Source organism: Arachis ipaensis, chromosome B6 (genome assembly GCF_059453495.1).
Source record: "Arachis ipaensis isolate K30076 ecotype BB chromosome B6, ASM5945349v1, whole genome shotgun sequence".
Taxonomy (NCBI): Eukaryota; Viridiplantae; Streptophyta; class Magnoliopsida; order Fabales; family Fabaceae; genus Arachis; species Arachis ipaensis.
The window spans coordinates 12,685,404-12,709,012 of NC_142441.1; the positions used below are offsets into that span (position 1 = coordinate 12,685,404).

The 23,609-nt window shown below is 34.1% G+C and overlaps 2 protein-coding genes across 2 annotated transcripts; one reads left to right on the forward strand and one right to left on the reverse strand.

Moving 5' to 3' along the window:
- The first annotated feature begins 6,988 nt into the window (after window positions 1–6,988).
- On the forward strand, window positions 6,989–8,932 carry LOC148554642 (uncharacterized). The gene has a single exon (XM_088490420.1). It carries the CDS (start codon window positions 6,989–6,991, stop codon window positions 8,930–8,932), a length of 1,944 nt encoding a protein of 647 aa, XP_088346546.1.
- Window positions 8,933–9,604: 672 nt separating this feature from the next.
- On the reverse strand, window positions 9,605–22,145 carry LOC148554643 (uncharacterized). Its single transcript, XM_088490421.1, has 8 exons — window positions 21,849–22,145; window positions 21,372–21,791; window positions 20,625–21,275; window positions 18,036–18,163; window positions 10,098–10,205; window positions 9,889–9,907; window positions 9,733–9,842; window positions 9,605–9,629 (listed from the first exon to the last, which is right to left on the reverse strand). The coding sequence occupies exons 1-8, from the start codon at window positions 22,143–22,145 to the stop codon at window positions 9,605–9,607; spliced, it is 1,758 nt and encodes a 585-aa protein (XP_088346547.1).
- Window positions 22,146–23,609: the final 1,464 nt, after the last annotated feature.

The following is a 23,609-nucleotide window of genomic DNA, read 5'->3' on the forward strand; positions in this document are numbered from 1 at the left end:
TTCGTCCAGATTGCTTTAGACCATATAAAGATCTTTGCAATTTGACTGAGTATAACCCCTGTGAATATTCATTGGATGGTTTAGATATCTTTAGTCCTTCAGGGACTTTCATATAGATATCACGATCTAATGAGCCGTATAAGTAGGTTGTTACCACATCAATTAAATGCATATGCAGTTTATGATATGCAGATAAACTGACCAAATAACGCAATGTTATCACATCCACTACAGAGGAATACGTTTCTTCATAATCTATACCGGGCCTTTGTGAAAAACCTTGTGCTACAAGTCGAGCTTTATAGCGTACAACTTCATTTTTCTCATTTCTTTTTTTCACAAATACCCATCGGTATCCAACAGGTTTCATTTTTCTCATTTCGTTTTTTCACAAATACCCATCGGTATCCAACAGGTTTTACATCTTCAGGTGTACGGACTACAGGTCCAAAGACTTCACGTTTTGCAAGTGAGTCTAATTCAGCGTTCATGCCTTCTTCCAATTTTGGCCAATCATTTCTTTGTCGACATTTTTCGACTGATTTTGGCTCAAGATCCTTACTTTCATGTATGATATTTAATGCCACATTATATGCAAATATTTCATTGACAATTGTCTTATTTCGGTCCCATTTCTCTCCTGTAAAGACATAATTTATCGAGATCTCGTCATTTTCACAATTTTTAGGTACCTGAACGTCTTCTGGCGTTAAAACTATATCAGAATTTTGGACAACTGTAGGTGACTCTACTATGTCTTTTTCAATAGGAATCGTATTTACCTCTTTTCTTTTTCGAGAATTTTTGTCTTTGGAACCGACAAGCCTGCCACGCTTCTAGCATGAATTTGCTTTAGTGGCTACTTGTCCTACTGGGACATCAATTCAAATTGAAGTATTTTTTACTGGTATATAAGATTTGGTTATTCTTTTTGTATCGGAAAATGCATCAGGCAATTCATTCGCTATTCGTTGCAAATGTATAATTTTTTGAACTTTTAGTTCATATTGCCCTGATCGAGGATCTAAATGCATTAACGATGATGCATTTCAATTAAGTTCCTTTTCAGGAAGCTTATTCTCTCCCCCTAATGTTGGAAATTTTGATTCATCAAAATGACAATCCGCAAACTAGGCTTTAAATACATCTCTGGTTTGTATCTCAAGATACCTCACTATAGAGGGAGAATCATATCCAACATATATCCCCAATTTTCTTTGGGGTCCCATTTTGGTGCGATTAGGTGGTGCAATGGGAACATATATCGCACTCCTGAATATTCTTAAATGGAAAACATTTGGCTGCTGGCCAAAAGCTAATTGTATAGGAGAGAACTGATGGTAACTCGTTGGCCTCAATCGAATAAGTGCTGCGGCATGTAAAAGAGCATGCCCCAAACCGAGGTTGGGAGATTTGTTCTCATAAGTAAGGGTCTAGCAATTAATTGGAGGCGCTTAATAAGTGATTCTGCTAATCCATTTTGTGTGTGAACATAAACTACTAGATGTTCAACACTTATTCCATTAGCCATACAATAAGCATCAAAAGTTTGGGAAGTAAATTCACCAGCATTATCAAGACGAATTGCTTTGATTGGATTTTCTGGAAATTGTGCTTTTAATCGATAATTTGAGCCAGTAATCTCGCAAACGCTAGGTTGCGAGAAGACAATAAGCACACATGTGATCATCTCAAAAATGCGTCTATCAGGACCATAAAATATCTAAAAGATCCACATGGTGGATGAATAGGTCCACATATATCGCCTTGAATCCTTTATAGGAATTCAGAGGACTCAAATCCAATCTTTACTGGTGATGGCATTAAAATTAACTTTCCCTAAGAGCATGCAGCACAACAAAATTCACTAGTTTTAAGAATCTTCTGGTTCTTTAGTGAATGTCCATGGGAGTTTTCAATAATTCTCCGCATCATGGTTGTTCCCGGATGACCCAATCGGTCGTGCCAAGTTATGAATTCATTTGGGCTAGTAAACTTCTGGTTTACAATGGCATGTGATTCAATTGCACTAATCTTGGTGTAATATAACCCAGATGAAAGTGAGGGTAATTTTTCTAATATAACTTTCTTATTTGAATCATGAGTTGTGATATATAAATACTTATGATTTTCCTCATTCATTGTCTCAACATGATATCCATTTCGGCGAATATCTTTGAAACTCAATAAGTTCCTCAGAGACTTAATAGACAATAGTGCATTATTTATTATGAATTTTGTTCCTCCGAAAAACAAAATTATAGATCTTCCAGAGCCTTCTATCACATTGCCCAAGCCAATAATAGTATTAACATATTCTTCTTTTGGCACAAGATGGGTAAAATATATATCACTTTTAAGAATAGTGTGCGAACTTGCACTATCCGCAAGGCAAATATCTTCAGAATATGTCCTTGCCATTTTTCTTCAAAGACAAATGATAATAATAATAAAATGGGTAGAAGTACATGCACAGTAAAATTATTCACATGAATACTTAACAAACACATACACATATCAAACTATTCCATCATTGATCAAATAGCCAATATTTCCTTTAGAATTCTTAAAGAAATTAGATACATCATAATGAGTGGTGAAATTTTCATTATTTGAAACAAAATTTATTTCCTTTCCTTTGTCATCCTTTTTCAAGGATGCTTGATAAAGATCAACTAGGTACCTTGGGGTACGACAGGTACGTGACCAATGGCCCTTTCCACCACAACGGAAGTATTTATCCTTAATTGATTTACTTTGCCCATTGTTTCTTTCTTTATCCCACTTCTGGTGAGATCCTTTGTGAACATAATTCCTTTTCCTTCCATAATTTTTCTTGCTATTAAAACTTTGTCATTTACCTCTTCTGGGGTAATTTGCCACATTTACTTCAGGAAACAGGGCGGCGCCAGCTGGGCGCGCTTCATGATTTTTTTAAGAGCAACTCATTGTTGCGTTCAGCAACAAGAAAGCAAGAAATTAGCTCAGAATATTTTTAAATCCTTTTTCTCGATTGCAACTGCAGGAGCACATTCGAGGCATAGAAGGTTGAGAAAGTTTTCTCTAACATATCGGGCTTGAGGAGGTATCACCGTCTTTTGATGATTATACATTTCTTCGAGGTCTTTCCACAGATCTACAGGATCTCTTAATGTGTGATATTCATTTTTCAATCCTTCGTCAAGATGACGACGAAGAAAAATCATGGCTTTGGCTTTATCCTTCTGGGATACATTATTTTCAGCCTTAATGGTATCTTCAAGATCCATTGAATCAAGATGGATTTTAATATCTAGTATCCATGATAAATAATTATTTCCAGATATATCAAGAGCGTTAAAATCAAGATGAGAGAATTTCGACATAATGAAAATTTGTTACCTGGAGTCTTCCTAAAATTTTATCAGAGTCTCGTGCTGATAACGTGTTATAAAATAACTAAATAAATAAATAAGGAAGAGGTAATAAATAAAGAAATATAATTAGAGAAAGAAAGAGAGAAGGGTGTTTTATTGTTTTTGTGTGTTCTATATGCTTCATATTACGTTGCTATTTATAAGCACAAAGAAGCTTTACTTTTCAAACATAATTAAATGCAATCATCCTTGGTAAACTAAGTCTCATGCAAAATGGTCATCCACATCATTCATCCTTATCACAACAAAATTCTCCTCTCCTCGTTACTAATTTTACAATCAAAATGTACCACATGTCACTCTCTTATTGTAATTGAAATTAAATCTTTCCCTTCAAAATTAAAGAATTTTTTCCTCTTCCATACTAATTTTATAACAAAAATGTGCCATATGTCAGTATCTTATTGCAATTGAAATCAAATCTTTCCCTCCAGAACTAAAGAATTCTTCCCTCCTCCCTTTCTTTCTCTATCTCTCTCAATCCTTCAACCACTCTATCTATTTTATATATCATTATTAATATCAATGACTAATTACTAATTTCACAATCAAAATGTGCAACATGACATTTTTTAATTACATTAAAATTAAAATTGAAACTGAAATATACTTATATTATGTATCATATATTACTATCTAATTTAATAATCAAATGTGTCACATGACACTTTCTTATTAAAATTGAGAGAAAATATTTTTTCCAAAATTAATAAACTCCCTCCCTAAATTCTCTCATCTATCTCTCTCCATTTTTCTATTTCTCTCTACCATTTTTACTCTATATATAATTTATATTTTATGTAATTTGACAAATCAAAATATGTCATCCGATATTTTTTTATTATAATTAAAATAAAAATTTTTCTTTCAAAATTATCAAACTCTCACTCTCACTCTTCATCTTTATCTTTCTCTCTCTTTTCTCTTATTCTCTATTTTTTCTACCTTTCTGTTCTACAGAAAACAAAATTAACAAAATAAAATAATTTAAATAAAAATTATTATTATTATTATTATTATTATTATTATTATTATTATTATTATTATTATTATTATTATTATTATTATTATTATTATTATTTCATTTTAAATTTTAACCTCTTATCTTTCTAATCTATATTTTTATTTCTCTTCTTTTAAATATTTATTATACATAATTTGGAGAGAATACTAATGTTATCATTAAAAGTTAGAATCAAGATTCAATTATTTTTAAAAAATTAATTTTGAATTAATTTTATAACTATTAATATAACTTTTTTATGCTAATATCTAATAATATTTTTATATATAGAGAGAGAAAAATATTATTTTTAAATAACAAGTATAAAAATTAATTATTTTTATTTGTGCAACAGACTTAACACCTAATTAAATGTAAAATTATACACGTTAAATTATTTTAAATTTTAGATAATGAATGTTAAAATTAATTATTAATAAAAAATTAGATTTTTTTATATAAAAATAATAACTAAAAATCTTATTATTTAATTTTTTATCTATAGATACCTTGGTCTTCTTAGCCAGAAACTTTTGTCAACCTTCGATTTTTTTGTAAAAGTAGTTTAATTTTATAAATCATTTGTGCCATGCATAATCTATAGACTGTCAAAACAAAATGGACCATAGTTTTAAAAAATGTATATTTCCGTAATATTATTACGGGTAAAAATACTAGTGACAACTATTTCTTGTTTAGATACCAACAAAGCTTAGAATTTAATTTTAATGGATTGGCGGTGTAATTTAATTACATAATATTATATTAGTAAAAATAATGGCAATTTACTTTATTAAACTAAATGTATATCAATATTACCTGAATGTCCAAACTAAAAAATGCAACGTCAAGTCTCAAAGTACATTTCTATATAAATCAAATTGATTAAATTCGATTTATTGAAACACGAAGTAAATCGAATCCAATGAATTTGAATGAGGTGAAAAACGTTGCTAAACAAAAATCGATTCGATTTAAGTGCATGGTTAAAATGGTAGCAAATCGAATAAATTTGCTTCGATTTATAAGTAGGAGTAAATCGAATTCAATAGATTCGATTTAGCCAACTGGAAAAACGCAAGGTAATTCGAAACAAGTGGATTTGATTTGATGGTTTTGTAAATCGACACTCATTGTTTCAATTTACTAGTGTTTCCATCTCCCATAATTCGATTTATACATTATTGACGTTTTTTTTCATTTTATCACAGTTTTACATACCATTAACTACACTTTTTTTAATCTATTATTTCATCAAATTGTATTGAGTGTCCATCATGTACATCTTTGTATTTTGTATATAATATTTTTACTTTATATCTGATCCGTTCCCCTTAAATCGGCCTCTACCTACAACTCCGGAATCAGAATCAGCAAATCAACTGAGATAACTTTCCCGCAAATCTCTCTAACTAAAACTACCATAATTCCAGCAGCCGAGATAATAGCAAACAAGACTTTGTCAAAAAGCTAACACTATATATACAAGTGACCAGCTTAGTCACAGGTACGCAATACATTCAGTTTTACTATGAATCACTTTACACTCTTTCTTACTTGAGCGTTGGAGTCCCTTTGCAGGTGCCCAACGCTGCCTCCCCAGCAAGAAGACGGCGTTCCACCTCCTTACTCTAAGGGAAGCTAGTTCAAGCATCGACAGAACCAACTATACCTCGGTGATTACTTTTACACCGGAACATTTGGTGCCACCGTGGGGCCGGAAGAGTTTAACCTTGCCCTACCTCTACTTTTATTTTTTGAGTAATTACCCAAATTAGTCCCCGAGGAATTTAAAAGTGGACATTTTAGTCCCCAAAAAAAATTAATACACATATTAATCCCCAATGTTTATCTCCGTCACCCAAATTAGTCCCCAATCCAGTTTCCGGCGTGACTCATCAACGGAGACTGCTGAGTTGGCATGTTTAGTATCCAACGTGACCAGTAACCTGCACAGTTGTCCGTCACATACATATTGGTCCCTATCCTAATAAGTAAAACGAGGTCGTTTGAGTATGTAGAAACACAGCATTGCAAGAGGAGAATAAAAGTCATGTTTCTTCTCTTCCCTTTCAATCCTTTTCACTGCAAAAAGACTTCAAACCCTAAACATTTTTCAATTTTTACAGAGAGCCCTACCTCATCACCACCCGTCTCATCTCCCACCTCATCTCCAACATCACGATCGTGACGGACATTGTCAATTTCATCATAGAGGTTAGCTTTCCGTTACCCAGACGTCTCTCCTAGATGCGTCAGCACCAATTCGCAAGGAGGAGGCATTGAAGTGGATTTGATCACCATTGAAGAAGCACATTGAAGAAGGTGAGACTATGTTTGAATATGTTTATAGTTGTTAGAGTCAATATATTATTTTCTGGTGTATTTTGCATTACAGAGCACAATGTTATGTCTTCAGAGTCTCTTTAATTTTGTATGCATGTTTCTTGACAGTTACTAAATGTGTTGAATGAACATTTTTTAGTTTGTTTTTTAGGAAAATTGTCACAGTAGAGCTAGGTTTATATGAGTATGTTTGTTGATTATAAGTATTTATTCATACAGGTAGATGGAGGAATTTGGGATTCCTGTTTTCCACCATGGTGGAAATTTTGTAAGGGATAACAATAGAGTTCTTCGATATATTGATGGAAGAGTTGACAAATTCCCTAAGATGGATATTGATCTGATATGTTTCTTTGACCTGCAAACTCTATTCAAAGGTTTGGGTTATTTGGATTACAAAACTATGTACTGGTTTGATCCTACGGCACCTGACTTAGAGAGTGGGCTGCATCCTATAAAAGGAGACCTGGAAATTAATCAGATGCGTGAGAATAAACTAAAGAACAAGGACTTGAAGGAGTTTTATTTGTATTTTGATCACCTGATAATGATTACTCCTCCTAAGAGACTCGACATAGACTTTGACGTTGATGCAGATGTTGAAGAAGAGTCCAGTGATGATGGGGTGGGAAATAAAAGCTCAAAGATGGTTAATTTGAAAAAGAAGGCTTCAATAGTTGATAACAAATGTATTGCTATGTCAAGTTCTAGGCAAACTGAGGGTGCCAAAAAATCTGCCAATGCAAAGTCTGATGGAGCAATTGGTGCTGAAAGCCCAAAATCTTCTAGGCCTATTAGTGCTACAGGGCCAAAATCTACTGGGCCTACTAGTGTTGGAGTCCTAAAATTTCGTGGGCCTATTGGTGCTAAGGCCAATTCCAAGAACCCAAAAAATACTACACAAAAGGGTGCTGGGTCAACTTTATTTAGGACAAATTTTGGTGGAAAAGGAGCTGCTATTCCAAGATCAGAGGATGTAAATTCTGGTGAAGATGATGAACAAAGTGCAGAAAATGTGGAGGAAGAAGATCCAATCTTTGAGTATGAATCAGAGTCATTATTGACACCGGAAAGTTCTGAAGATGAAAGAGAGAGGTATGAATTTCCACAATTTAATGATGCTGCTGGATTTGGAGAGGTGTATTTTGAATTGGGAATGAAATTTGCAACAATTGAATCTTTCAAAACTGCTCTGAAGGATCATGTTATTTATGAGGGAAGGAAGATTAGGTATATAAAAAACGATCAAAGGAGAGTTAGATGTGATTGTGAGCATGGGGTAGAGAGGATAAAAAAGCCAAGAAAGGCAAAGGGGGCCAAGGAGGCATCTACTAATGAGAATACAGAGGCTGCAAATGAAGAGGCTGCAAATGTGACTTTTGGAACTGACTCTATTGAAACTGTTACTGCTAAGACCGCAGAAGTGGATGCTGGTACTACTGATGTGGTTGCTGTGGGTGGTGGTGCTATCAAACTTAATCCTTGTCCATGGCTAATTTATTGTGCATGGGATAATCAGCTGAAGAGTTACCAAATCAAGACTTATATACCTCAACACACCTGTGCCAGAGATTTTGGCAGCAATATGGCTGATCAGAAGTGGGTAGCCAATAAGTTGGAGAAGAGGCTCCGAACTCAACCTCATATTACTCTAAGTGAGGCTTATGAGCACATCAAAATCGACTACAATGTTATCATTAATGGGAAGATGGTTTATAGGGCCCTCAAAGAAGCAAGAGAGCGTGTGATCGGGAATGAGAGAGCACAGTATAGTAAGTTGAGGGATTATTTGAGTGAGATCCTTAGGAGTAACCCAGGAAGCTCCACCATATTAGATGTGACACCGATGCCTCAGTCCCCTCCATTGTTCAATAAGCTATACATTTCTCTAGATGCTTGTAAAAGGGGGTTCAAAGCTGGGTGTAGAAAACTAATCGGACTTGATGGTTGCTTCTTGAAGGGCTACTTTGGGGGACAACTTCTATCGGCTGTAAGTCAGGATGCAAACAATCATTTCTATGTGATTGCATTTGCTGTTGTTGATAGTGAAACTAAAGAAAGCTGGAAATGGTTCCTCACGTTGTTGCAAGAAGATCTTGGGGATCAATATATCCATGGATGGAATTTTATTTCAGACCAACAAAAGGTAAAATTATATTTAGCTTAATATTACCAAAGCCAAATGTGTTTTATTATGCTAGTATTAATACTCAAATTATATGAGCTATTAGTTAATTTGTAGTTAGTTTTAATATTCTGATAAGTATTTGACATATCGGTTAAACTGCTTATTTCTTGGTTAGTTGATGATTAGTTTTAACACTCTTAAATTACTAATTTCTTAGTTATTTGATAGTTAGTTTTAATATATTGATTTTTGTCCTTCTTGTTTCGTTTTCTAGCTCTTTAGTTTTGTGGATAACCTACCTCTACTTTGCAGCATATCTTGAAGTGTTGTCATATATGATCTTTCTTTTTCTGTTAATGGTGCCAAAACCTTTTTCTTGTTTTTGTTAATTTCTTTGCTAGTATCTTTAGAGTTTGTTATATTAGATCCAATGCGTATATGAATTTATTAACTAACATCCAGGGAACAAATCCATTCATACACTATTGTTTTTTTATTAATTGCTTTGGTACTAAGCCAATAATTTGCTAGATTACATACAAATATAATTGTGTAATTATCTTATAATGAACATCCAAGAAAATCTTTTGTAAAACTTATAAACACTTATATGTTGCAAATATTTTGTTTAATGTAACTTTGATTCAATTCACAAAGAAAACAGAATGCAAATATCATTCAAACCTTGAACTGAATCATTGCTTATATATATCAGTTACAAAGAAGCAGTTGCAACCTATGACCAAAATCAACAATGCAAATACGATATAACAAAAAATACATTGAAAATCTCGTGTTGCACTCAATTTCTGGAACTACATTTGGATAAAATTTCTAACATGTCAGTTCTACTCTGCAACTCCATGACTTTATGCTCCAAACTAGCAGTGCCAGCAGCAAATATGTGTGAAACATTACCAACAATCTCACCACCATCCATTGCAACATCCTAGAACAAGATTGCCTTTTAATTGCAACTCTAACATACAATTAACAATGTTGTTATCATGAAACCTACACCAATAAGATCATGTCAAGTTAACTGGTGCTGAAAATCAACTTGGAGTTAGAACAACAAAAAAGAATACTTATAGATACACAAAAAATCTTTTCTTTTTCCAAGACATGATAAACTATCAGTTATTTCAAAATAAACTTTGATAAACTGAAAAAAGAATAAATTTAGGCAAGATTAGTATGTTACCTACGATATAGATTGGATGAATTAGGATTCAATAGCAAAATATCAGAACAACCAGCATAGTAATCATTAGAAGGCCAATAGTGGCGAGCGAGGTAATCAAGATTGTTACTGCAAAAGAAGTGATGTAGAATCTTGATTCCAAGACATAACTACTCCTCAACTCTGTTATCATGAAATAAAAAATTTAGATAATTATCAATATTGTGCCAAAATAACCAAAAGGATAATTTAAAGGAGAAAGATAAAGCATTTTTGTATATGTTTATATATATGATTAGTAATTTGATAACCTTTTTTTTGTATATTTTTATATTTTTTTTACTAATTTGATGTATGAATACGGTGCACTATTGTTATATTAATCCAAGTTATGATCTTGTATGTATATGGTAAATACACCATACCTAGCTAGGTACAGATCATGCATACTCATTCTTTTGTTAACTTTAATAAAGGAAAGGAGTCCATGTTCTTAGATACAATAGTGCCGATCTAACAAAAAATCATATTTAAAAAAGAAGTGTTGAAAATTGAAAGTGCGCGGAGCTACAGTGCCGTTCTCTTGTGCCAAAATATTAGTAATGAAGAAGAGGGATAAAGTTACATACCAGAATCACCAAAGAGACTCCTTGCAGAATAGTTTTTCTCCATTTGATGGCCATAAGCAGACATAACTCCAAGCTGCAAGATCTACCCTTGAATCTGATTCGAATAAGTCCTATTTCGTGTCGCCATAAATCAAAGCTGTATCCTGCAATTTTGGAAAAATTAGATCTTCTTCCATAAATAAGTGAGATTGATATTTCTAGTTATGGACAAAAATCAGAAACTTTCGAAGAACTAGGGTTTTCAAGAGATGAAGAATTTCACACTTATTTGCAATGAGATGTTTGGGAGAAGACACTAAAACGACATCACTTTTCGCTACTTGTGCAGGGACTATTTTGTCTTTTTAGCATACGTGGACACTTAAGTGCCACGTGTGCGAGTGAACGTGCCAACTCAGCAGTTTCCGTTGATGAGTCACGCCGGAAATTGGATTGGGGACTGATTTGGGTGATGGAGATAAACATTGGGGATTAATGTGTGTATTAATTTTTTTTGGGGACTAAAATGTCCGCTTTTAAAATCCTCGGGGACTAATTTGGGTAATTACTCTTATTTTTTTCTTTCTTTTTTATCGCTTATGTCTCTCCTATTTCTCGTTCATTTTACAGGCTTTTTTGATTAAGGACAAAACCACAAAATCCAATGATCCCGACTTCCTGTCAGACGAAACTGATAGTTAAATTGAGTCCCTTAAGGCTAAAATTCAAAGAGTGACCAATGAGTCTCTTAAGGCTGAAATTCAAAGGATGACCGAAGTGATGAAGAAAGTAGCAACACAACCTGATGATAAGCTGATCACCGACTCTATAATCTAAAAGACACAAGATCCACCCATACCTCTTACAATGGTAAATACTAATGGTCAATAAATAGCATGTATTTAATTATTTCATGCCTAACTCATTTTATTTTGTTACCTCTTTATAGTTCAAAACTTCAGATACCATAAGTTCTATATTATAATAATTCAAATTAGAATACATAACTTCTTATCATAATAATAAATATATATATGAAAGTACTTAAAAGTACGGTATCTATACTTAATAATAAAAATATTATATATTATCTATTAATATCGTATCATCTATTTAATCATTGCAATTACTCATGGTATATCTGTAAACCCCGGTTAAATTAGTAGATTATTAGTTAATAAATTAGTTTTTAATAAGGATGATTAGAAATGAGAAAATTATATTAAATTAGGATAGAACTCATCGAAACAAAAATTTTGACACTAATTTCGAAGAAAACGATCCAAGATTGGACCGAATGGGCCGAACCGGTTGAACCGGGCCGTGGGCCCAACCGGACCAGCCCTTTAAGTAAACCCACGTTCTTCTTCTCCCCATTTTTGGCAGTGTCGAAGAGCATCAGGGAGAGGAAAGAAAGAATGTCAAATTGTTATGCGTTCACCGCGTCGAGCTCTACGTTTCTACCGGAACAATTTTACTGGTAACTTGTTTAATCACTTCCAGCCCTCTTTTTCCCCAATTTTTGAGTTTTTAATGGGAAGGTTGAATTTATTTGATTTCTGATGTTGTAGGATCCAATTAGCTTGAGAAAAACGTTCACTCTTGCTTATGTGAAGCTTGGGTAAGGTGAGGATACGATAATTCTATTTTATTTTCATTGAATTTGAGCTTTGAGTATTAAATTGGATATATATGTGTTATGAATGTGTATTAGGTTGTGAATAAATAATTGGAGCTTGAAATTGTGAATACTGGAACTTGGGGGAAGCGGATTAGTTGAGTTTTGAGGGGCTGTCTTGGTTTTGAATAAATAGCTTTTGTCGTTACGTGGAAATCGGCCAAGGTATGGTTTAGGTATCTTGCATTTAATATATAATGTTCTGTGAAAACTTAGGCTAGACGACCATAGGATAAGTTGGAATGCAGGTGTATGTTTAATGTTTAGTAATTTGTCGATGAATATATTTAGTTGAAGTTTATTGAATAATTAGTTATTAATTTTGGATGGTGAATGTTGTTATGTTAATTTGGAGAGGATTATGGTTGAATATTATTGTTGATGAACATGGTTGGTTTGGTGCTTGTCGATTAACTAATAGTTTGGTGAATTATTGATTTGAGGTATAACTATTGTGGAGGTTGTTGTGATAATGAGGTATTTTGTGTTAAAAACCTAGGATTTGTGAACTATGATTCTTAGTTGAATTTTGGGTTGTTGGATTTGAATATTGTATGAGTATAATTGTTTATCTGAGGTAGATTTATTGTGGTGATTGTTATGATGATGAGGAAGGGTATGTTGAATTGAAAAGAAAGCAGGTTTGGACCCGAAAAGGATGGCAAAGTCTGAGTTTTAGAGGAAATGCTGCCAAAATTTTATAAAAATTAGAGATTTTGTTTATATGATTATTTAAAAAGATTTAGACTCAAGTGTTATATGGTTTGATTTAGAGTTATTAAGAAATGAGCATGTTTTAAGTTTGATTTATTTAGAAAAGAATGAATTATGTTTTGAATTGGAACTATTGATGGACGGAATGGGAGGTGTGATAATGAAGGATAAGGATTGAATATGATTGACGTATAATGATGAATGAGATGCGATTGAGAATGATGTAGATGTTGATGAATTATAATTGAATTATTTATATGGCTTATGAATTTGAATAATCTGAGATACGAGATTTCTTGGATTAAGTGCTGTGGCTTGCCACCACGTGTACCAGGTTGAAAACTCGATACTCTGTTGACCCTACGACGTAAGTGTGACCGGGCACTATATAAATTCCCAGGAATGTTACCCCCATTGAGAACTATTGATTATTTGAGAAAAATCTATGCATAGACTCTTGGGGATGCACGTCGGGGGACAGTCTAAGGACAATTCAGACTTGTCGGGTTGGCTGGATAACCGACAAATGAGCCTCATCAGCTATAGGACAGGCATGCATCATATGCATATTACTTGAATTACTTGCTTGTGTATTAACTGGGTGTGCCTAAATGTACTTGCCATGTTAAATGTATATTTGTTATCTACAATACTTGTAACCTTCTTGTGCTTGCCTTTGTCTGTTTAGTTGTCTATGAAAATGCATGATGGAGTTGGAGGTATGGAGGAATGGCAGAATGGGATTTGGATTTAAGGTTAAGTTAGGTTTAAATATCCTTAGTAAACCACCTTTTATGGCTTTTGTTTAATACTTTAAGCTTTATAATCTGAGTGTCGGCGTTCTAGGATTGTCTCTAGCATTTCCAAGACCTTATATATTATGTGTGTGGCACCTTTACCATACTGAAAACCTCCGGTTCTCATTCCATACTATGTTGTTTTTCAGATGCAGGTCGAGAGGCATCTCGTTAGGCGTCTGGACCCTTGAAGCGGAGTGGTTACAGAGTTATTTTGTTATGCTATGATGTATATATATGTACTTAGTTTTCTCTCTGCATAACTTGTTCTTTTGATCCTCCTAGAGGTTTATGGAGAAGCAGGATTGTGTATATGTACTTTTTGGTTTTGGATATATATATATATATATATATATATATATATATATATGTAAATATTCTCCGGCCAGTCTTGACTTCGCAGGCTGAGTTAGAAGCTTGTTATTTTGTATCTTTGGCACTCTATTCCTACTTCTGTTATCATATGTTTAATAGTTATGGTTTTCTTAGCACGCAGGTTAACCCGTTCCTAGAGCGTTGCGCTTTTATTTTGCGATTTTTGTTTCCTCTTTTCTTCAAGGCTCCTAGCATATTATAATTCTTCTGCTATTATATGTACTCATTTTAGTTTAGAGGTCGTAATACCACACCACCTCTATTTTACGGCTTAAGCGTAAAGCTTAGTGTGGTAGGGTATTACAATATCTTTACCTACAAATACAACGTTCACGTTTAACAAACATTCAAGTTATACCAATCAAATTATAGTTAATTAATTAAAAAAAAAATACCAAAACTTCGGTGGTAGAAGTTCATAGCCAACTACTATTAAAAGTAAAATGCACTAATCAAACCACTGTCTCTGCCATCTAAGATATTGCCTTTTCTTTCTTTTTTAAAAGCATTGGTAACTTTTTTTTTATAGCTCATTATTATTATTTCTAGTCGTCGCATGTTTCAACTTATCCAAAATATAAAATCATTTATAAACTATAAATAAACTATAAATCTGAAGACCAACCACACATCAATATCAACTAACACTTTGAATAAAAACAATTCACATTTCAATTAATAACATTTTAGCAGTATGTATAGATTTAATCTTCAACATCTCAGGCACACTCAATAATTTATTTGCTGAAATATACTCAACTAAAAAATCTACCATTAGATTGTCATCTTCACCTACACTATTACAATGATCCACATCTAATACTGACTCGGTCATCAACACCAATATAACGAAAACAGCTCACACAAACTTTTTATCTAAGTAAAGGGAAATTATATTCATAAAGTTGGAATTATATTCAAATTTTTTAACCAAATTTAACAATATTTTATAATATCTTTGTACAAATTTTCATATGACATATACATTATTTTTTACATATTCTAGAAATATTTGCTACTCAATTTTATTATTTATGCCTTATCTAATATAACATCACAATATCTGATGATTTTTTATTCTCAGTAAATTAAAAATAATTATGATGTCTTTACAAGTAATTTGATTAATGTAAAAACAAACATGATATAAAATATATCAAATTTTGTTATTATCTATTCTTTGCTTTTATGTTTTTGTACATGATCAATCTACCTTTATATTTGTTATTATCAATTATTGAAAGCTAATAATTTTAGTCGAACTCTTGTTTAAAAGAAATAGAAGCAAAAACTGCATTAGCCATTGTTAAAATTTTGATAAAGCTTCAAATCAACGACATGAATATTACTCACGGTAATGAAAGCATAGATAAAGATTCAAACTTGATTTTCTCCCAACTAAGGTCGACACAATGCTCGGTAATATCATCTAGCGTTTCAATGAAGCAGCACAAATACAAATTACTTATTCTTATATGGTAATAGTCACTCCAAACCCATCAATAGAGAAACCAATTTCTGCCAAATGTTCTAGTAACATTATCTAACGGTACATATAATTTTAACTACATATTTACATTTTCAGTTCCCATGTTTTCGTTAGAAATTTCGAATTAGCATAATTATGCAGGTATTTGATCAAATAAATTGATTTTATTATTTTTGATATATAACCAAGAGTTGAATCATATATGAATCTAAACCCACCTACAACAAGTTTTTCTCATTCTTGTTTACATTGTCATTGTTATAATTATTATTTTACTTTTCAAATCACGCTTTGATTGCTCAGTATTTAATCCATACTATTTTATTCAAGTCTTTTTTCATTATTTTTCAATTATTCTGCTCCCCGAACAAATGGATTCTATTTTAGTTTTAACCAACAAATTCAAAACATAAATTTACAAAAAAAAACCCAAAAATTAACTTGAATGATAATTGAGAGACGAATAACCTCAACATATAAAATTGATACGTCCTATACTAGCATAACCTACCCGCTTATATAATTTTTTTTATTTTACATGGCCTCTTATAAAGTATGCACTAACCCATATACTTGAACCATTTTACCTTAATGTATCTTACCATTTCATATACCAATCTTGAACATGCTATATTTTGTTGTATATTGTCAATCTGTCTTTCATTGTTGATTGACTTTCTTTAAGTATATCTGGTACTATTTTTTCTATTATACATTTCTACGTCAAAGTCTTATATACAGGGTAATACAATCATGCCGATGAAAAAAAAAAGCCAGTGCTATAGATCATCTCACCAAATCAACCGCAGTACCGCCATGCAGATTATAACTCGGACAATTTGTACTTTCTAATATACAAATACTAGCCTAATAGATGTATGTATTATTTTTTCATTAATGAAATATCTGTACTCTTATTTTTATTTTTTCCTGTCATTTTCATCATTCCTAATTGATCTATAAGTCATCTCATACAAGATAAAACCACTCCGAATCTTCAAAATCATATATGAATCTCCGACCGAGATATACTCTCCTGAGTTATAATTTCAATTCAAACAAACTGACATCTATAAGTCAGACTCATTTCAAACAACTCGACACCTATGAGTCGAAATAATTTCAATTCAAACGAACTGACAACTATACGTCGAACTCATTTAAAACAACCCGACACCTATGAGTCAGAATAATTTCAAACAAACCGATCTATAAGTTGGTACAACTCTAAATATTGGCAACCTCTATGCTATGCCCAATTTTAAACCGGTCTATTATATCAGTTCACCAATTTTCCAAACAACTCAACAACAACCAACATATTGACCTATCAACAACGGTCGTCATTGATTACTACTAGTCATACTTATTGAATTTGTCAAACCAAGTCAACATTTACTTGTTTTTCTCATCAATATTTCTACTCCTTATAAGTCAAAAATACCTTTTTGATCAAACTATTCCAAAGCATCAAATGGTATACCGAACAATTATCATGCAAATCATGCTACCTCTTTCAACCTCACTATACTCCACTATACTCAAACATGCAGTAACAGTTATATGTCGGAACAAATTCAATCATATTTTCATCTATAAGTCCGATTCAATCCAAACAACACACTTATACGAATTTGCATTTATAAGTTGAAATTAGTCAAAATTAAGCCGATGTATACCAAGAACCTTTTTTTCAAAAAAAAAAATATTTTATTTTTCATGCTATTAGATTCAACTTGAGGGCTTATCCTCATTATTTAACCATTATCCTTAATCATTCTTAAATTTCTTTTATCTTACTATTCATCTGCGCCAAAATTTCAAGCATGACTATCACTCTTTAACATACAACAAGTTGAGTTTGGGGGCTACTACCATTACTATCACCATTCTGAACTATGATTATAATCACTATCCCGAGCTATATTTATTATTTCGATTTATAACACCACAAAAATACATAAGCTCAACCCGTCGTATCACCACAAAAATACCACACGTCAAGCTTGGGGGCTATGATCTGTTGGCTATAACTCGGCTCAAGTAAACCTATAAATCGGAATCTGCTTAAAACTAAATAAACACGTCCTACATCAGGAGTACATGGGGTACGTGCTTTGCTTTCCTAACCGACTTATCCGATAAATTCAAATCAACCGCAAAAAAGAGTCAACACCAAACCAACTTAAAAGAGAGTACCATCCCATTTCCGAGGTATTCCTAAAAAACAAAGATCTGGCTCATCCACCAACAACCCACGGTCACCAGCTTTTCAAGCCACTAATAAACAAGGTTGACCTTGGGGGTTTCCACTGATTCTGATTCCGAACTATAACTTGGATTAATGTCAACCTGCTTATAACCCGGCTTCTCAAAACAAGTCGACCTTGGGGGTTATGATCCGTTTCCCTTAAATCGGCCTCTACCTACAACTCCGGAATCAGAATCAGCAAATCGACTGAGATAACTTCCCCGTAAATCTCTCTAACTAAAATTACCATAACTCCAGCAGCCGAGATAATAGCAAACAAGACTTTGTCAAACCTAATACGAATAACCGCCTAAAAGCTAACACTATATATACGAGTGACCAGCTTAGTCACAGGTACGCAATACATTCAGTTTTACTATGAATCACTTTACACTCTTTCTTTTACTTGAGCGTCCCTTTGCAGGTGCCCAACGCCGCCTCCCCAGTAAGAAGACGACGTTCCACCTCCTTACTCCAAGGAAAGCTAGTTCAAGCATCGACAGAACGAGCTATACCTCGGTGATCATTTTTACACCGAAACAATATCAATTTTAAATTTATAGATTTTCTACTTTATAAAAAATAGTGATAATGAGTAGAAATAATATCATTTATACAAGTACTTAAAATAAAAAATTAAGTTGAAAGTATAATTTAGACTTTGAAATAAGTTAAATAATATTTATACATAATTGTATAACGATTAATTTAGTATTTAATTTTATATATATATATAAAATATTTTTACTAAAAATATGAGTACTAATATAGTACAAGAATATCAAAAAATTTTTAAATAAGGAGTACACAAAATATAAAAAATTTATAATAATAAAAATTCAAAAGTATTAAAAATAAAAAAAACAAAAATTTTAATACTTATATAAATGATACTATTTCTACTCATTATCACTATTTTTTATAAAGTAAAAAATTTATAAATTTAAAATTGATATAAAGTAAAAATATTATATATAAAATATTATATATAAAATACAAAGATGTAGATGATGGACACTCAATGTAATTTGATGAAATAATAGATAAAAAAAAGTGTACTTATGAAAATTATACGTAAAACCGTGATAAAATGAAAAAATGTCAGTAATGTATAAATCTAATAATGGGATATGGAAACAACTATTAAATCAAAACAATGGGGGTCGAATTTACAAAACCATCAAATCGAATCTATTGGTTTCGAATTACCGTTGGTGTTTTTCCAGTTGGCTATAAAGATTTAGTAACGCACTAACGTAATACACTTGCAGATTTGGCGGGATTATGAGTGCATTTTGAGGGACATTAAGGGGCACTGGTGGTGGGAGCCAGGGGTCATGGGAGATGCGAACATTAGTGCCAGAGCCTATTTTCCATAACAAGCCTTTCTCGATCACCTTGCACCCTTCAAGACCACTTTTCCAGCCCCACGACGGTACGCTTCCTATCTCTGCATGTAGAAAATCTGTATATCTGAAATATTTAGCTTTGAGCATTCTTGATAGAGTAGAATTAGGGTATTTCATTAGACGCCAACATTGCTTGCCCAATAAAGCCAAATTTTGCGCCCTTAGGTCCTTGATCCCCAGCCCTTCATATTTCTTCGGTCTCGTCATTGTGTCCCATTTAATCCAAACCATTCTTCGTTCAGCGCCTTTTTGACCCCACCAAAATTGCGAGAGCATGCTATAAATCTCAGTCAACAGCGTGTCCGGGAGCTTGAAACAAGAGAGTGTATAAATAGAAATCGCCTCCCCCACCGCTCTCAATAGCGTGTGCCTGCCACCTGATGACAATAGACTTCTTTTCCAACCCATAATCCTCTTCTGAACTTTAACCTTGATAGCTCCAAAGGTTGCTTTCTTTGATTTTTGAACTATAGAGGGCAGTCCCAGGTATTTGTCTTGTGCTCCGATATGTTCAATATTTAGTGTCTGAGCAACTGCTAGTCTTGTGTTCTGAGGTGTGTTGTGACTGAAAAAGATAGCCGACTTATTCAAATTGACTTTTTGCCCACTGAAACCCTCATAGATCTCTAGCAATTCTAGAATACTTTGGCTTGTATTAGGTACGCTCTTGCAAAAAAAGATTGAATCATCAGCAAACAAAAGGTGATTAACTGTTTGGCATCTCCGATTAACTTGAACTCCTTGAATTAATCTATTTTGCTCTGCCTTGTGTAGCAAGAAGGAAAGCCCTTCTGCACAAAAAAGAAAGAGATATGGAGATAAGGGGTCACCCTGTCGGATGCCCCTATTTGGCCTAAAATAGCCAAAAGGTTGACCTTCCACAACGATAGAATAAGAAACAGTCGTTACCAATTCCTTAGTCCAGTTAATCCATTTAGCATCAAAGCCCAGCTTATCCATAATATACCATAAAAAATGCCATTCAACCCTATTATAAGCATTGCTCATGTCTAGTTTAATAGCCATCTCATGCTCTGCCCCACTTCTCTTATTTTTCAAATAGTGCATACATTCGTGGGCAATTAGAATATTATCTTAAATGAGTCTATCTTTGAGAAATGCACTCTGATTTGGGCTTATAATTTTATTCATAATACCTTGTAATCGGTGCACCATAACTTTAGAAATAATTTTATACATAACTGAAGACAAACTGATCGGTCGTACCTGAGTCATGTCACTGGCACCTGGCATCTTTGGAATCAAACAAATTTGAGTATGATTGAAGCTTTTTAGAATTCTGCCACTGTGAAAGAAACTTCTCACTGCCTTAAAAACGTCACCTCCAACTATATCCCAGAAAAAGTGAAAAAACTTAGCTGTAAACCCGTCATCACCAGGAGCACTCTGAGCATGAACACTAAATGTAGCTCTTTTGACCTCGTCCATAGTTACTAGCCTTTGGATCCTACGATTCATGGAAGTTGTAACCTTAGGCTCCAAATCCTCTAAGTATGGATTCGGATCAGCCGAACAAGAAGAAGTAAAAATATCGCAAAAGTAGTCTTCAGCTACCTTTGCAATATCCTCCGGTTTTGATGCAATCTCATTGTCCCTCCCCACTAATCTCCAAATTCTATTCCTTCGCATCCTTGATTGAAATTTCTGGTGAAAGAATCTAGTGTTCTGATCTCCTTCTTTTAGCCACTTGACTCCAGATTTTTCTCGCCAATAGCTCTCTTCTTTCAAATATGCCAGCTCCAACTTCTCCTCCAAACTGGTTACCTCCTCTCCCCCATTGATTCCAGCCACCCGCAACTCCTCTAGTTTAGCTTGAAGGTCCTCAATTTCTTTCCGAGAGTTTGCTTTGTGAGTTTTCTACCATTGAACTAGTCTATGTCTACAAACTTTCAATTTTTGGGCCAAGGAGAACATAGTCGAGCCTACAACTTCCATTCTCCACACTTCGCTGACAATTCTCTTGACATCCTCTTCTCCACACCAACGTTCCTGGTATTTAAATCGCCTTTTACTATGCCAGGATTGAGGTTCGGTTTCCATCAAAATTGGAGCATGATCTGAGCCTGACTCTGTGAGCCTGTGCACCACTGCATTCGGAAACTTCAACTTCCATTCCATCCCAACTAAATAGCGGTCAAGCCTCTCCTTCACCAAATCCTCTCCTTGTCTTCGATTTGTCCATGTGAAAGGGCGCCCCACCATTCCAATATCCACTAATTCGTTACTGTCAATAAAATTAGTGAATGTTGCAGTGGTGGTTGCTGATTTTTGGCCTCCACCCTCCTTTTTCGCTTGGCTTGTTATAGCATTAAAATCGCCTGCTATTACCGTTTTTCCTTCCAGGTGTTGGCTCATTGTTGTAAGCTCCTCAAACTGTAAGGATCAAATTTGTTCTGAACAACTCAAATGGACACCAATGAACGCCCATACCTCACTACTTCCGACTTCCTTAATTTCGGCTGCCACAAAGAATTCTCCACTGCTAATAATTTGAACACTGATGCTGTCCTTCCAAGCTAGCACAAGTCCTCCTGCCACTCCTGCCGGGTTAACAATATGCCAGTTTTCGTAGCCGCATACCCGAAGTTTTGCTTCCACCTGTCGAGATTGGTTCTTTGTTTCACTTATAAACACAATCTCGAGGGAGTGGGATTTACAGATCCCTTTTAAGGTGTGAATTGTCAGGGGTCTCCCCAAACCCCGACAATTCCAAACTATAGTTCTCATGGCGCCTTGGGTGCCATTTGTAGGTTGGCACCCTCCACCATCTGTTCAACTTCATTTTCATCCTCTGTTCTTGCTTTCTTTGTAAATCCTTCAGCTATACCACTCATCAACCTTTTTTTGGGTTCACTTTTAGTATCTGACTCTGAAGCACCTTGTCTTGCTAACCTTTTCCACTTCCTACCTTTCTCTGTGGTGAGACACTGCCCAATAGCGAATTGCATAAGCTGCCCTTCATCCTCCTTGGTATTGAACTGACCAGCTATGATAACCTCCATGCATTCTGTTCTAGAATTGGCTGATTGAGGTGACTCAAGTGCTGCCCTGTTACCAGTGTCTTGTGGTTTCAAACTTTGTTTCCCTTCTTGCATTGACATCCCTGCAAATTCTTCCAATAAGCAATTTAAGACCAGTTTTTTCTTATGTTGAGTGGCCTTATTCTGATTTTGGGTTGAGTTGTTGAATGTTCTTTCTCCTTCGGAGTAGATTCACGTTCCCACTTGGCTGGCTTTAACCCATTCGCCAATGTCATCCTCTTTTACCATATCACTTTCTGTGTCCTTCAGCAGATCATGGCAGTTTTTCACCTCGTGCCCCAATTTTGCGCAATAGGTACAGAACTTTCCAAGTCTCTCATAGCGCAGTGCCACTTCTACCTCCTTTTTATTAGGTCCTGCCACTATTAACTGATCTCTCACTTGCCTGGCCTCATCAATATTGATTTTGGTCTTCACAATCCTAGTTTCTCTGCCTCGCATCTGAAATTTACCTACCTCCAACACTGTGCCCAGTTTCTCTCCCAATTTACGTCCAACTTCGAGGGTTTTAAACGATTATGGCAAACCCCAAAATTGAACCCAAACTGGAAAATTGAAAATAATCTCTTCATCACAGTTCTAATCTTCCTTCCATCTCTTGACATGGAGCACATAATCTTTGAATAGCCATGGAAAACCACGTTCAACACGCAAGACATCCACTTCTTTATTAAAAAAGAATTGGAAGGAATTATCCCCTTTGTCACTCACGCTAAATCCTTCCGGGTTTTCCCATATAGCCTTTAAAGCATTCCCCATGGTTCCAATTGAGAAGGTTTTGGAAGCAAAGAGTCTGCCATAGAGACTATTGGAGCAAGCATTAATACCTTCTGATATGTCTGCCTCTTCCAGTAGAATCACATTCCTACCTCCTTTCCGGTTGTCTTCTTCGGTCTGATCTTCATCCCTCGTTGTCTCAGCCATGCAGATTAAGTAGATTTGTATTGAGATTTAATTGACGTTGACAATGCAGTCTTGATGGCAGTAGAAACTCCATTAAGAAACTCTAACAGAGCACTAAAAAATCCTAACATAGCACTTTCTTTCGTGTCGTATTTGTGGTCCATTAAAAAAATAGACTTTCTAAAATAGTAAGATTAAACTTAATTATATATACTATTTAATTATATTTATTTATTATATGTTGCGA